Source organism: Alexandromys fortis, unplaced genomic scaffold (assembly GCF_014885135.2).
Source record: "Alexandromys fortis isolate MF-2015 unplaced genomic scaffold, M_Fortis_MF-2015_v1.1 scaffold_36, whole genome shotgun sequence".
NCBI lineage: Eukaryota > Metazoa > Chordata > Mammalia > Rodentia > Cricetidae > Alexandromys > Alexandromys fortis.
This window is the reverse complement of record NW_026067915.1, coordinates 2,877,169-2,891,618: the sequence shown is the minus strand read 5'-3', so window position 1 is coordinate 2,891,618 and position 14,450 is coordinate 2,877,169. Positions and strand designations below refer to the sequence as shown.

The window sequence follows — 14,450 nt, the reverse complement described above, 5'->3', positions numbered from 1 at the left end:
ACAAGATCTCTCTTTGGACCGTTGCTATTTTAGGCTATGCTGGCTGGGTAGTGAACCCTGGGGAGTCACCTGTCTCTGCCTCCCCAGCACTGAGGTTACAGTTCGATGCCATTACGTCTAGAATTTTGCACAGATGTTAGCATCACACTCAGGTCCTCATGCTTGCAGGATAAGCACTTTCCTGACTGAGCTTTGTCCCTAACCTCTCAATCCTACCCCCAGAAGCTTTCTAGAACATGTTGACTACTTTCAAAGAAGCAGTTCAGAATACTAGGAACAGTATTTGCTTGAGGAATATCTGTTACTTATGTTAGGGCATTTGGCTTCCTTTGATTGAAAAAAATAAATCTCCCCTGTCTTCGGTGTATCTTCGTTCCTTCGCTGGATTGTGTCCTAGGATTTTAATCCTTTCCTGAGTAAGGAGGTGATCAAGACATTCAGAGAGGTGTCAGGTGTTTTTCTGGTGGAAAATGACAGAACTGGAGCATGGACGGAAGGAGGCAATGGGGAACAAGGTGTGGCTGAGGTACACAGACAAGACCTTAGGAAGCTGAAGCCCAGCCTCAGCTTTGATCCCTATCACCGCACAGAGACCCACCTGCCCTGCCCTTGCTGCTCTGTCTCCTCCAGGAGGATACCACAGCAGGCCACAGGGATGTGGCAGTCGACCAGACAGCCTGTCTTTTGGAGGCCCCACCTTTCACCACCCCAGCCCCATAGAAACAATTTCTACACCTCACTTAATGACACATCAAACAAGTTGAAAAATTACATTTCCAACGAATCCATTTTTTTTTGTGTGTGTGTTCCACTTGCTTTTTTAGTCCCCTGTCCTCTACTTTTTGAAAGTACTTTTTCTGCAGTGACAATTCTCTATTTTGTCCTCAAGCACACCTATCTATCTTGCCACTGTATACATCAGTGACAAGGCCTATATTCCTTTATGTATTTCGCATCTACCATTTTATTCGTTTTTCATACTTCAGTGTGTCTGAAGGCATGGGGGGTTCAATTACCATTTTTCTTTCATCCCAACCCATTTTTCCTATGTAGACGTTGCTCTTTCCTGCATTAGTATTTTCTAAGCTTCCCCTCACATTTTCTCTTCTGGTGTACAGTGTTGGCACTTCTGTCTTGAGGATTTTCTAATAGCGTCTCCCTCCTTTGTTAAAAAAAAATCCATCCTCATCCCTCTTATGGCCACGGACCACAGCCGTCAGTTAAAACCTTAACGGTGGTCTCCACTCAGGAAAGTTGTCAAGTTGATAAATATTGATATCTACCCTACCATTTTACCACCGCTTTTCTGCTAATGCATTTGGTTGGCATCAATCAGCTTCTGTGCCTTCTGTGAGTGCCTGGTGTGGGAACTGGTCCCGATCTGTCACTTATAAGTAATCTGTTCCACATTTCATCCAGAGCATACAAAGAGAAAAAATATGGAGGAGAAGTAGAGGGCAGAGAACCAGAGTGGTCCAGAGAAAAGAGAGATAGGGAGACGCAGGAAGAAGAGATCACATAGAGGAAGTTTATAGCAACCTGATTAAGAGAAGGGCTCCTTTCAGGAATACCCTTGGTGCTGGGGACATGGGTAATAGCAGTGAACCATATCCTGCCTGGATGTTAACCTGCTTATCTCATCCAATAAGGCTCCCCAGGGATGAAGATCTACATTGATCCCTTCACCTATGAGGACCCCAATGAAGCTGTTCGGGAGTTTGCCAAAGAGATTGACGTGTCTTTTGTGAAAATCGAAGAGGTCATCGGAGCAGGTATGACTCTCCTCTCCCTTCGTCTCTGTCTTCTTGTTGTCCAAACATTGTCTTCATAACATTCTAGATGTCTTTCATACTTTTCAGAAGATAAATCTGGACCACTGGAACATGCAAGAATGTTGCTCAGAATCTTTGGGGGCCTTGGTCACAGTAGCCAAGCTTGCTTGGGCACTAAAAGTCAGCTCTGGTTTTCAAAGATTCGGGAGTAGCTCTGGAAACCGACAAGGAAAAGGGAAGAAGAGAGAGATATAGGGTCCTTAGTCATGAGGATGGGAATAAACAATTTTAAAAGCCGGTCTAGGACCCCACTCACTGAAAATGGCATCTCGATGACTTTGGGCCAAGGCTTCTCTCTGTCCTTTGAGTTCTCCTTTTCCTGTGTTCACACACCGGCATCCAGATCAGGCAACAGATAGAATCCCAGCCTGGACTGGAACTACCCGCTGAGGTGCTCCAGAGAAAGCTCACCAAAAGACTGGTCTAGAAAGCACATTTTTCTTTAACAGACTGTAGAGCCCATCTGTCTACAGACCCAGCCTGATTCATGTAGTGTGGATGAGATGTCTTAGTGTGAGATAAAAACATTCCGGACATTATTTCTTCATAAGTAATCTCTGTACTTCTTTGATTTGGGTCTCCTTTCTGACTTTACTTTCTTCTACGGCATTCTTTGTCTTTACTTCTTCAATTCCATTGTGCAGGCTGTCCTGGCAATGAAATGCTTGATTCGCGTCACCTGACAGCCACAGAGTGACAACTCCCAATAACATTGTAACTCAACAAAGCATGTTTATGCAATGCCCAGCAGACAGCCACTTCATACGTTATCTTTAGAGGAAACGTCATAATCCTTCCATTCGCTCCTCTCTCAATATCCCTAAGGCTCAGAAAATCCACTTATGGAATTGGGAGTCACATTGGGAAGCATACCCCAGTAGGATACCGTCTGCATTCTTTGGGTTCTTTGTAAGTGTTGCATCCTTGCCCCCCTACACACACATCTCAGCCTCACTGTGGAAGGCCCTGGAACTCTCCTGTCACCACAGTCTGCTACCTGCCACCAAAGCCCCGGCAGTTCCAGCTGGCCGGCTAGAATCTTATCCACCGGGGTCTCTCCATCTATTGATTATCATTAAATATTTTCCTGAAGCATGACTTTCACTTCTATGTCGATAATTTTCCCTTCCTCTTTAGACACTGACATATTTAAGGATCGTGCGTTGGAAGGTTGGGTACCAGATAAATTGGATTGCTCTTATAGGCTCTGGTTTCTCCAGGAAACTTAAGAATGTTGAGGAGGCGTGCCTGCTGTCCTGCACTCTGTTTGCCCGCGTTATTAATTGTTGTTATGGCTCGCGGTAATGGCGCTAGTGATTTTAATGTTGTTATTTATGTCGTGTGCTTAGAGTGATGTGTTCTGAACTGCATTTCATCCCAGACAGCACACATCAACATCCCTCCTGCCTTTGTCAGGGGACGAGTAAAGAGCCTTTTCGCTTTATGATCCTGCCAAGGAGCTACAATTTGGGGTGAGCTCACCAACTGCCGGATGCCCATAAAGGGACAACTGATGGCCCCGCTCTATCCTTCACCTTCCGCCGTTTGCCAGTGCTGCTGTGTTTGTGCATTCGGCTCAGAGGAGAGTCAGTGTTTTTGGTGCGGCTTGCATGGTATTACGAGAGATTCATTTAACAAATTATGTGATGTTCAGCAGCATCCCATTAAGAATTGTGTCTGTCCCTGCTGACCAGCCTCTACCAAGTCCCATCTCCTTGTGATTCGGAGCCATCCCAGAACTGATCCCTGTGGGTATTAACTCACATTTAGCAACTGGATACAATTTCAACGCAAGATACTCTACATTCCCTTCCCCCATACCCTGCCTCACTGAGACTGGCTTTCCTTTTAGCTAATAAAGAGCTTGGTTGCCAAACAAGAAGGAAAAAGTAACAATTACACAATATAATTGACATATGTTTCTCTTAGCCACGCAGTAGAATTGGTGCAGAAAGAGAAAACTGGTTTGCAATATGGAAAAAAGTATCAAGAACAAAAGCAAGAGCCACAAAGGAAAAATCAATAGTCATCCAATCTTCCCCCCTCTCCCTTTCTTCCCTCCTCCCTTCTTTCCTTCCTTCTTCCTCTCCTCCTTTCTTCCCTCCCTTCTCTCTTTGTCTTCTTCCATCAAAAGCTTTCAATGGATACTTTCTGTACTCTGAAGAGGATTTCCTAAGAAGAATAATGGCCCCTCTGCTCTGAAGGCTGACCTACTTGGCCGGAAGTCAGGGAAGTGGTCACAGTCATCTCTTTCCGACCATCTTAGTGCAGGCACAGAGGAAGCACTGGGAGGCCTTGCAGCATGTGTGTAGTTCCGTGGGCTGAGAGTCCTGAAGGATCAGAAGGGCTCCTGTATTCCTTGCTTTTCTTCTTGTGACCAGATACTTGACAAGAAGCCCTTAAGGTCAGAAGAGTTTATTTTGGCTTATGGTTTAAGAAGGGATACAGTGCGTCATGGAGGAATGGCAGCAGGAGCCTGCAGCGCCTGGTCAGGATGCGAAGAGCAGCTGGGAAGCCAACTTCACTACTTGTCCCTAGAGAGCCACTCCTCCAGCAAGGCCACAACCTTTTTGTCCCCCTTTTCAAAATGAATTACTTCTAGGATGCATGGGAGTATTTTTCCTGAAAGAATGGGGACCATGGCCATGCTTGGTGCCCACAGAAGTCAGAAGAGGGCATCAGATCCCCTAGAAGTAGACCTGTGGATGACTCTGAGCCACCATGTGGGTACTGGGACTTTGTAAGTGCTATTAACCATTAAGCCCTTTCTGCAGCCCCTCACCCCTAACTTCTTAAAGCAGCAGCCAGCTGGTAACAAGTATTCAAGTAAATTAATATATGGGGGCAGTTTATATTTAAGCCACAACAACTCCACAAAAGAAATAACCTTCAAGGCTGAAAACTAATTGAAAAAAAAATTAGGTTTTTTAGAAATGCATTAGGGCAGTGGTTCTCAACCTGTGGGTCTCAACCCTCTTGGGGTCAGGAGTCACATAAGGCCACACTAAAACACAGATATCTGCATTATGATTCATAACAGTAGCAAGGTTGCAGTTATAAAGTAGCAACAAAAATAATTGTATGGTTGGGGTCAACACAACATGAGGAATTCTGTTAAAGGGCCACAGCATTAGGAAGGGGGAGAGAAAGGCAGTGGCAGAAAAGGAATGCCACACAATACAAGGAGGAAAATAGACATTATGTTCCAGTTCAGGCGTGCTGGAGTAAGCCTGCACTAGCTCACACCGGCCAACTTGTGTGCCTCTTCCCAGCCATGTGCACTACCATTGGTGTTCAGCATTGATTTTTAGAGGTATATTTACAGGCAAACACTGTGAGCCATGAAATGTTTCTCCTTGGTTCTTGATTTTGAGAGAGCTAGTAGTTGCACACTGTGGTAGTTTGAATGTAGTTGGCTGCCATAGTCTCATAGGGAGTGTCTCTATTAGGAGGTGTGGTTTTGTTGGAGTTGGTATGGTCTTATTGGAGGGAGTGTGTCACTGTGGGGGTAGGCTTTGGGGGTTTCCTATGCTTGGAATACTGCCCAGTTGATTGAATTCCTGGGGCCTGCACGATATAGCACTCTCAGCTCCGGCACAAAATCTGCCTGCATGCCACCATGCTCCCAGTCATGATAATAATGGACGGAACCTCTGAAACTATAAGCCTGCCCCAACTAAATGTTTTCTTTATAAGAGTTGCCATAGTCATTGTGTGTCTTCACAGCAATAGAGACCCTGACTAAGACACACACATACCACCCTACATCTCTAGAGTGTACAAGGAACGCCACCTCAGAGATGGCACAAGGCTGTTTTAAAGAGGTTACTGAGGCCTTTGACTACCAAATATGGAAGCAGCGAAGGCTGTGCTTGTTGCAGGAGACGTTAATTTTAGTGTTCAGAAAAAAAAAAAACATTCATTATTAAACTGTAGTAGATGCTGGGAAGTGTACTCAATGTTTAACAATCTCTGCCACGGGAAAGCATTGGTTAGCACAAAACATAGTGCCATGCTCCATGCAAAGAAAAATGAGAATGAGAAATGAGGGGAGGACCATTGGGAGGATACAGCCTTGGAGACAGGAGCAGAGACTTGCTGTCAGGGAGGACTCAGGGAATAGAGACCTGAATGACCACTGAGGACAAATCCAATTAGATGGAGTAAGAGCAGAGAAGGACAAAGCTGCTGGGAAGCGTTCTTGTGGGTTAGTTTGGAGAGTCAAGCTGACTTAGTGATGAAAGAACTGTAGTGCAGGTTTTCCCCAAGGGAAAACCGGGATCCTGAGCAGGTTGAGCGATAGGATGGTGTTCAGAGAGTGGACCGTTGTAACCGTTGTAGGTCTGATGGGAAGGAGATGATGGGAAAGAGTGGGCCAGCCTTCTGAAGCCTGGAGACCAGTTGTCTGATTTGACCAGATGTGGGAAGAGGTTCTGGGAGACTGATTCTGGGATGATGGCTGGGATGGGAGAGGGCATTGACAAGCTGGAGTATAGTGTAGCAAATGGTTCTACTATGAGGTTTAGCCACTGGAGTTGATGGGGGCAGTTGGCATGGAGGTGGGGCCCAGAAATGAGGAGCATCAGGTTAAGTACCAAGAAGGCAGAGTAGGGCTGTCTAGCACCTAGGGTGTGGGAGTGTTGGGTATGCGTAGAGTGAAGGTCAGTGGAGTAAAATCTGGAAACTATGAGACAGACAAACTGTATTAACTTCGAAGTATCATCTAACGTTGTTTAGGATGTTGAGCAAAAGAATGAAAAATAATCATTGAAGAGCCTGGCATGACACCGCTCAAGAAGATTAATATGTAATTAATACATAGTTACTTGCTTTAAGTTTACCTTTCCTCATGGGGCTCACAGTTCTATTAGAGGGCAGGGCTCATGTGCTTTTATCAATCTGGTACCTGACCTAGTGTGTGGAACTTTGTTCTTCAACAAAATGTTTGTCAGATGTGCTGATGAGAGTGGAGGAAAACATGTGGCAGGGGTAATAATTTTGAGAGCTAGACAGAGCTTGAAGGAATGAAGAGAGAGACTAGAGAGATGGAATAAGGACAGGGAGTATTTGGCACTCTGAAGGTCGCTCACTGGAGTGAGGGAAAGCCAATCCATCCCCTTCCTCATGTGGACAGTGGGATCAACTGAGGTCTCTGCCGAGAAGGCAGCATACCACTCTGGTCTTGATGGAGATTATCAGCTTATGGTTACCATAGGAGTCATCTCATTGGTCGCTTTCAGCTCTTTGTTTAGTTTTGATCAGCTGGATTTCTCAGGAGAATCAGTCAGGGCTACCATATATGTTATTACAGAATGAAAAGCACTCCGGTGTTGAGTTTGTGCCCTGTGCAACTGTGTAGTATCCCAAGCATATGGCTGTTAAGTGCATGAAATTGTAGGTAAGGATGTCATTAGAGGTGTTATCCGGGAGAGCATGCTGACTGTGTTTTAGTGAGTAAATGTACATCTCTAGTAGCTACGAATCCAGTCCTTCCACCATAGATGACTAGGTACAATAAGGCTGTTTTCCAGGGGGGACCGGGTAAGGGAATGGATGCTGTATACAGATAGATGTGTGCTCACTATGTGGGGTTGTTATCTTTGGATGAATTTCTGCAGAGAAAGGTTCCTTGCTAACCTGACACTCTTGGCATCATTTAGAGTGAAGATGGGCAACATGAGGGTAGCAGGAAGGGTTCTAGAAGAAGAACCCAAGGTGATGTCTCTAGGAAACATGATTAAAGTGTGCAGTACATTCTAACATGTGCCGTGTGCCTGGCACTGCTCTGTGTATTTCACAAGTACTGTGCATTTAATCCTTGTAATAGCCTGTGAGTCAGAGCTGACGTTTACGTGTGTATGGGTCTTTTAAGCTGGTGAGGAAATCAACATGCAGGGGCTAGCTTGCTCCTGGCTGTGCTGCCCTTGAGTTAATGATGCAGCTACGATTTAAACCCAGATGCAGCCGATCCAGAGCTGGTAAATGAAACCCCTGCACTCGCTGCCACTTTCATTGCCGTGGAAAAGAACAACTAAATACACAGTCATTGCTTCTGCTGGTACACTCTGCCTAGCAGTTGCAGTAGCGAGGCCTTTTTGCTAAGAATTACAATACTGCCTTCCAATTCATTATCCCACGTGGTAATACTGTAAAGACTGCCCTATGGTCACTGGAAAAAGAACACGCTTCATAGAACACACTCCACACTCATCTTGTCTCTGTTCTCATTCTAAGTGTGTCCTGAGGAAAGGTCAGTGAGGCCCCAAACATTTTAAAATTTATACTTATATATGTTTAATTATGAAAATAAGATCACTATGTATACATATGTAATCCCATGCATGTACGCATATATTAAACACATGCGATACAGAAGCATGCTGTCGTCTAACAACCGCAAAGAGTTGTGGAAAAGGAGAAGTTCATTTTGCTCTGAGCTTTCTGTAAACACTGTGACCGTGAAGCCAGTCCATCTCATGTACTTACTATAGCAGCCTAGGTAATGGATAACAGAGGAACTCTGCCAAAAGGATAATGATGAGTGTGCTCAATTAGTAATGTCTGTCCTCTGTGCGTGGCCAGGAGGTGGTGAGATGCATGCCATCATAGCCCTCATCACTCTTGCGTTTAGTCATAACCTACTTATCTTGTCCAGGCTATTGTGTTGAAACCATTCTTTCGAACCTAGCTTAAATTTATTCTTTAAAAGTTCCATATCGAGGGTATGCCTGAATTAATAACTAGACTTTCTGCTTTCCATTTTCCCCCCAAGGCAGTTTGAGACTTCAGAATGCTGCTAAAAACGGGGGTGCAATTGTGGGTGTAGATTCCTTCTGCATACAGCCAATCGCCGCTTCTGGAAGCACCTGCTGGCAGGTTGAATGTTTCATTTCCAAAAATTGGAAAGTCTTCCCTTCTGATTTGATATATAATAGTTGAGGTATTTAATGGTGCCGAAACACCGTTTCTCTCGTCCTCAGTTTGTCGAGGAAGGCAGGAAAGAGGCATTGGCAAGGCCGCAGCTTGTAAGGAATAATTCCCAGAGCTGTCAGGCGGGACTGTCAGAGGAGGCAGCTAGGAGGCACGCACCGACAGCCCTGAGGAAAGTGCCTCTCAGAGGAGAGTCAGGCATCAGAACCACTTGGAAATGAGCCAGCATCCAGATTCTAGGTCCCACCCACTATGCCTCTGATTTAGTGGATCTGCTGGGATCTGGGAATCCGTATTTCCTAACAAGTTCCAGATGCAGATGCTAGACAAGACGCGCTGAGTGCCCTTGGCCTCTGTACTGTCTGAATGTTGGAGCTGAGCCCCGAGCAAATAGATGAGAGGCTACGGGAGAGGACCCAGGTCAGTTGCAGAGATGCATGCTGATCAAAGTCTACCCAGACCCAAATGAGGCTGCCTGTACCTATAGTAGGTAAGAATCTTCACCATATCACCAACCGCCATCACTCTCTGGCTGAACCAGTTCTTATTCGCACCTTAGTGTGTTGAGATGTTTTTATTAAGAAATGGAAAAAAAAGTGTGATTCTGATGAGGAACACATACAACAAGGAAATCCTTAAGATTTCAGATCTTCACACAACAAGACACCATCAAGTTCTGTTCTAATTGCAGGAAATCATCAGAGAGCAGAAGTAAGGATGAGTGCTATCTGCCGCTTGCTCTGCTTGCTCGCTTGTTTATTTTTGTGACTGAGTCTCACTGTGCAGTCCAGTCTATTCACAGCCTGTGTTCCCCTGGCTTCTGCATACCATGACTCTCAGGCAAGGTAGTTTGTGAAGTTGGTATCCAAACTAAAGTTGGTAGAGAAGTTAAAGAATACACGCGGGATAGCACCTTCTTAGATCACAATGACACAAGTACTGTGTTTTCCTTGTCATTACTAATAGCAATATGGCAATGGGCTCATACTTCCCCCTGAAGCCATAGAAATGCTGAATGGCCAGAGACCCTAGATTTGACCATGCTAGAGTTGGCTGGGGATATCCTCCATGCCAGCTTCCTGGCAAAGATACCTTCCACAGCACCCGTAAGTCCTGCAAGGCCATAGAGACTTATGACTCCTCCCCTTTGTTATCCATAATGACCCCTCTCTCAAGTCCCAGGTAGGAAAGGAAGGCAGCCTTCTGCTGCATCCTCTTATGTAGTGATGAGTCCCAGAGATGTAAGGGCCGAGCCAAAGTCCATTGACCAGCTTGCAGGCTGGAGTAGACGTGAAGCTCTCTCCCGGACCTGCCCCCTTGCACTGTAGCGCCACTTAATCTCCGAGGGATGCCTTGATACTCAATAACTTGCTATGCAGTTGTTCTTTGAAAGCCTCCTGGCTCAGAGACTATTAAAAATCTCTAATTTTCCCGAATCCCCACACTTTATTTCACCGCAGAAGAGATTTCTGAGCACTAAAGTCACCAGAAACTACACCCACCTCACCCTACCCAAAGAAAGCCCACTTTTATTTTCTAACTTTCAAAGAATGAGATGCGACCCCACAGAAGATATAATCTGAAGCTCCAGTCTTAGAAACACCGACTTGAAGACAGGTTAGCCGTAAAGATCAAACGGTGAAGTAACGTTTGTCAGTCAGAGAAGTAATCTCATCTACGATGTCCCGAGGGAGACAGCTTCTCAACAGCATGCTGTCCTGGTTTGTTACTACTCCCTTCTTCTTTCTTTCCTCTCACATCAGTAAACCCTTCACTACGTTCCTGGCCATGTGCAGTGTGAGGCAGCCAGCATATAAGCTCAGCGGAGTCAAAAGACGTCTGAGAGTCCTGGGCTTTGGGCAGTCTGCTAATCTGTTTACAGGATGCTGGGGGTGAAAACACAGTTCTCAGCCTTGGCCACACCTGCACCCGAGAAACAGGAGCAAGGGCAGCAAGGAATGTGGACAGTTCAGTAGGCGTGGACCCATGATCAGAAAGGTCTCCATTTCAGTTGTATACTCTCCAGTCTCCATCTTGAAATCCTTCAGAATTTGGGGGCAAGAAGTACTATATTTTCATTTTCCGCCAGGAGCTGCCAATCCCATAGTCAGCTTTTAAATGCATAAATTTCAGGCTGCACCCAGGTCGGCTACTCAGAATCTCCAACGATACCCAAGTCTTTGTGCTCTAATGGCAGGGACAGCTAACACAGAGCAGCATTTCTCAGCTGGGGTGTTTATGTGTATGGTTGGGGGCACATCATGTTAATCTAGTACATTTTCCCAAACTACACACACAGACTGATCAATATTATGGTTCTGCCGAAGTCCCAGGCAAGAGTCTTGGGTGGATGGCATCCGCTTCTGGAATTATTCTGAATTGGGCGATAGCACATGTCTGTAATACCAGCACTCAGAAAGCCAAGGTGTTGAAATAGGAGCGGCAGGGCTGCGTCCCCGGCACCCGGCCGCCCGCATGGCTAGTTTATACCCAGAAATAATTACACGGAAACTGTATTCTTTCAAACACTGCCTGGCCCGGCTAGGTCCAGTTTCTTATTGGCTAGCTCTTACATATTGTTCTAACCCATTTCTAATATTCTGTGTAGCCCATGAGCTGGCTTACCAGAGAGGATCTTAACCTGCGTCTGTCTGGAGTGGGAGTATCATGGTGACTTCTTTACTTAGCTTCTTTTTCCCAGCATTCTCTTCTGTCTACTCCGCCTACCTAATTTTCTGTCCTATGAGGGCCGAGGCAGTTTCTTTATTATTACAAGACCCATCTCCATCACCAAGGCAGGAGGATTGCTGCCAGTTTAAAGATGGCTTGGACTGCAGACCATGCCTCAGAAAGGAAGAAAGTGAGGGGAGGTCAGAAGGAGAGAGGAAAGGAGACAAAGAAGAAACTCTGCGTCCGTGCTCTCGCCTGGAGACTGACTTGCCAAGATTGTCACTGCATAGTACAGAATGGCTCGAAGCTGTAAGCTAGGCAGGATGCTCTCTGAATTGTAACTTTGCATCCAATTGCAAATGGTAAGAAATGGAGGGGAAGTGGCCAGATCCCTGACTGACTTTCGGCTGTCTGCTTTGGGAACAGACTTTGGGTGTCTCCTTGCTAATTTGCTCATTAATAAAGTGGACATTTTACTTTTAGAAATGTCATGGTGATTGAATGGAATGAAGTATGCCATAGCAGCTGGCCAATAAATAAATATTTGTGGGCTCTCTTCACCCAGAGGGAATGGTTGCGTACCCTCCCCCTAAACTTTCAGCTATACCTTTCTCCTAAAGGAAACTGAACTCATTATGGCAGCAAGAAGAAATACTAACTAATAGTATTCAGTTAGCTTATTTATCAAACACACTATTTATATACATAGTTGCTAAATATTAGGTTACCAGAAGGCTGATTTCTACTATATATGTGCATGTTATATATGTACACATATATATGCAGACACATATACATATATAGAAACACATATATGTGACAGGTCCCTGTTTAGTATTTGAATTTAATTTTTTTTTGCATTTTCACTACTCAAGTTATGCTTATTATAGCAACTCAACATAAAATTATCTAAACCAAGTTTACTAATCTCCACTCCCATGTCCTATCTCCATCCTTCTCATATAACCATTTTTTAAAAATAATTTGATGTTAAAATTACATTCGATATGTACTTTTCGTAATTTTCCTCTTATGCTGGTGGGACACATTGTCCCACGTGGGCACACACAGCCAATGATGTTCTGTCGCTCGCTTCCCTCCTTTCCTTCACTTAACATCATGTGAGCATTTTCTCAGAGTCAACGGATATCACTCACCTATGACTTTCAGTATTTCTAGGCATTCCCTGGGATGGGTGTGGTGGTTTCCAACCATTCCTGGACACCGTCATTCAGTGTTCATCAACTGCTGTGCAAGCTTTCTTATGTATGAGTAGAGGCGGGTGGGCACACATGTATGTGTGTTGGTATGTTTATTCACCTGTGTGTGTACATGTGGAGATCAGAGGTTGATGCTGGATAGCTTGCTTTCTTCTTTTTTTTTTTTCTCTTGATTTTTTGAGACAGGGTTTCTCTATAGCTTTGGAACCTCTCCTGGAACTAGATCTTGTAGACCAGGCTGGCCTCGAACTCACAGAGATCCGCCTGACTCTGCCTCCCAAGTGCTGGGAATAAAGGCATGCGCCACCACCGCCCAGCGACACTGGATAGCTTTCTTGATCACTGTCCCTTACATTTTGAGGCAGTGAACCTGAACCTCACCAATTCAACAAGAAGAGCTGGCCAGTGAGTCCTAGGAAATCCTCCGGTCTCCACCTCCCCGGCACTCCTACAGGCAGGTGCCACCATGGCAGGCTTCTTTATCTAAGAATCAGGTGATCTGAGCTGAGATCCTTCTCCTTGAGCTGCAGGCACTTCACCACCTGAGCTGTCCTTGCCCCGACAAGCATGCCTTTACCTACGGTGTTAAGCATCACTGCTTAGGTTTCTTTGGGATGAAGCAGTGCTAAAATCCTTGTAGTTGACGGTCAGAGTGTGGATGAGGCAAAGGCCAAGCAAATAACAATGCATACAACACGCTGGCTTTCGTTGGCATTCCAGGCACGCACCAGGTTCTCCAGCGGGTGTGCAAGCTCCAAATCTGAGAGAGTTTCAGTCCGACCTCAAGCAATTCACCAAAGCCGCACATGATTCAATGTCAAAGCTAAATGCTCCAAATGATAGCCATCTCAGTATTAGGTCTAGGACGAAATCTTCCTAATAGTGCCTATGCCGGCTTCTCCCATAGCCCCATATTGTGTCATGTCCAGGAGAATTCAGGGCAGTTTTGCATAAAAGTCCCTTCGCGTAGCTTTCTTCCTGTGCTTTCTGTCGCAGAAAGCAAAAGGAGCACCAGCACCGGACTAAAGCGCAGGAGCCTGTTAACGCGTCTTTTCAATGTGGCCGGGAGTTTATCTGATTGTTCACAGTTTGCGTTATCATTTTTCTTTTAGAAGCTTAAAGTAAAAAAAAAAGAAAGTTTGCCCAACAGAAGCCCCTGTTTCTCCTGACAGGCCTGTGACATGCATTTCACTGAAGCCCTTGCAAGGAGACACTTAACTACTCTCCAGGAAAGAAGTAGAAGTCACAAAACCAAGTGAAACCATCAAATAACTTTTGAAAGCGCATTAGGCAAGACCTTCTTCTTTCAGACAGCTAGGAAATGGTGTCATCAAAATTGTTTTTGCTCTTAGCGATTTTACTGGAACAAAAAAAAAAAAAAGAAGAAGAAGAAGACATCGAAATCCTATGGCACACCCAAAGAGGTGTTCAGCCTGTGCCTACGTGGGGAAATGCCTTACTGTTCAGCTGCCAGGCTTCAGGCTGCAACACTCCCTGGGTCTGCTCCTGCTTTCCTGCAGAGACCCGGCTCCTCTAAGCAGCCCCCAGCCATGAGCCTGGTGGGGAGACTGGGGTGACGGATGTGTCTGTTTGGTTGGCTGAGCCTTTGTCAGGTCTGCTCAAGGTATGGTTTGCTGTGACCTGGGGCTCTCGCTGCCCAGTCCTGCTTCCTTCCCTTTTTGTCTTTCGTGGATAAACCGGCTTGTTTCCTAACTTGAAACTGAAAGGGCCTGCTTTCTGGAGGACATAGTAGCCACCCATGTGTTCAGTGTGGGAGCATCAACCACAGTACTTACAC

At 45.4% G+C, this 14,450-nt stretch overlaps 1 protein-coding gene across 1 annotated transcript in view; it reads left to right on the top strand.

Moving 5' to 3' along the window:
• Ephb1 (EPH receptor B1) overlaps window positions 1-14,450 on the top strand; it is a 431,506-nt gene that overhangs the window by 358,936 nt on the left and 58,120 nt on the right. Inside the window, exon 10 of the mRNA XM_050139404.1 lies at window positions 1,650-1,772. Within this exon, the coding sequence (XP_049995361.1) occupies window positions 1,650-1,772 (123 nt within the window). The remainder of the gene's footprint in view (window positions 1-1,649; window positions 1,773-14,450) is intronic.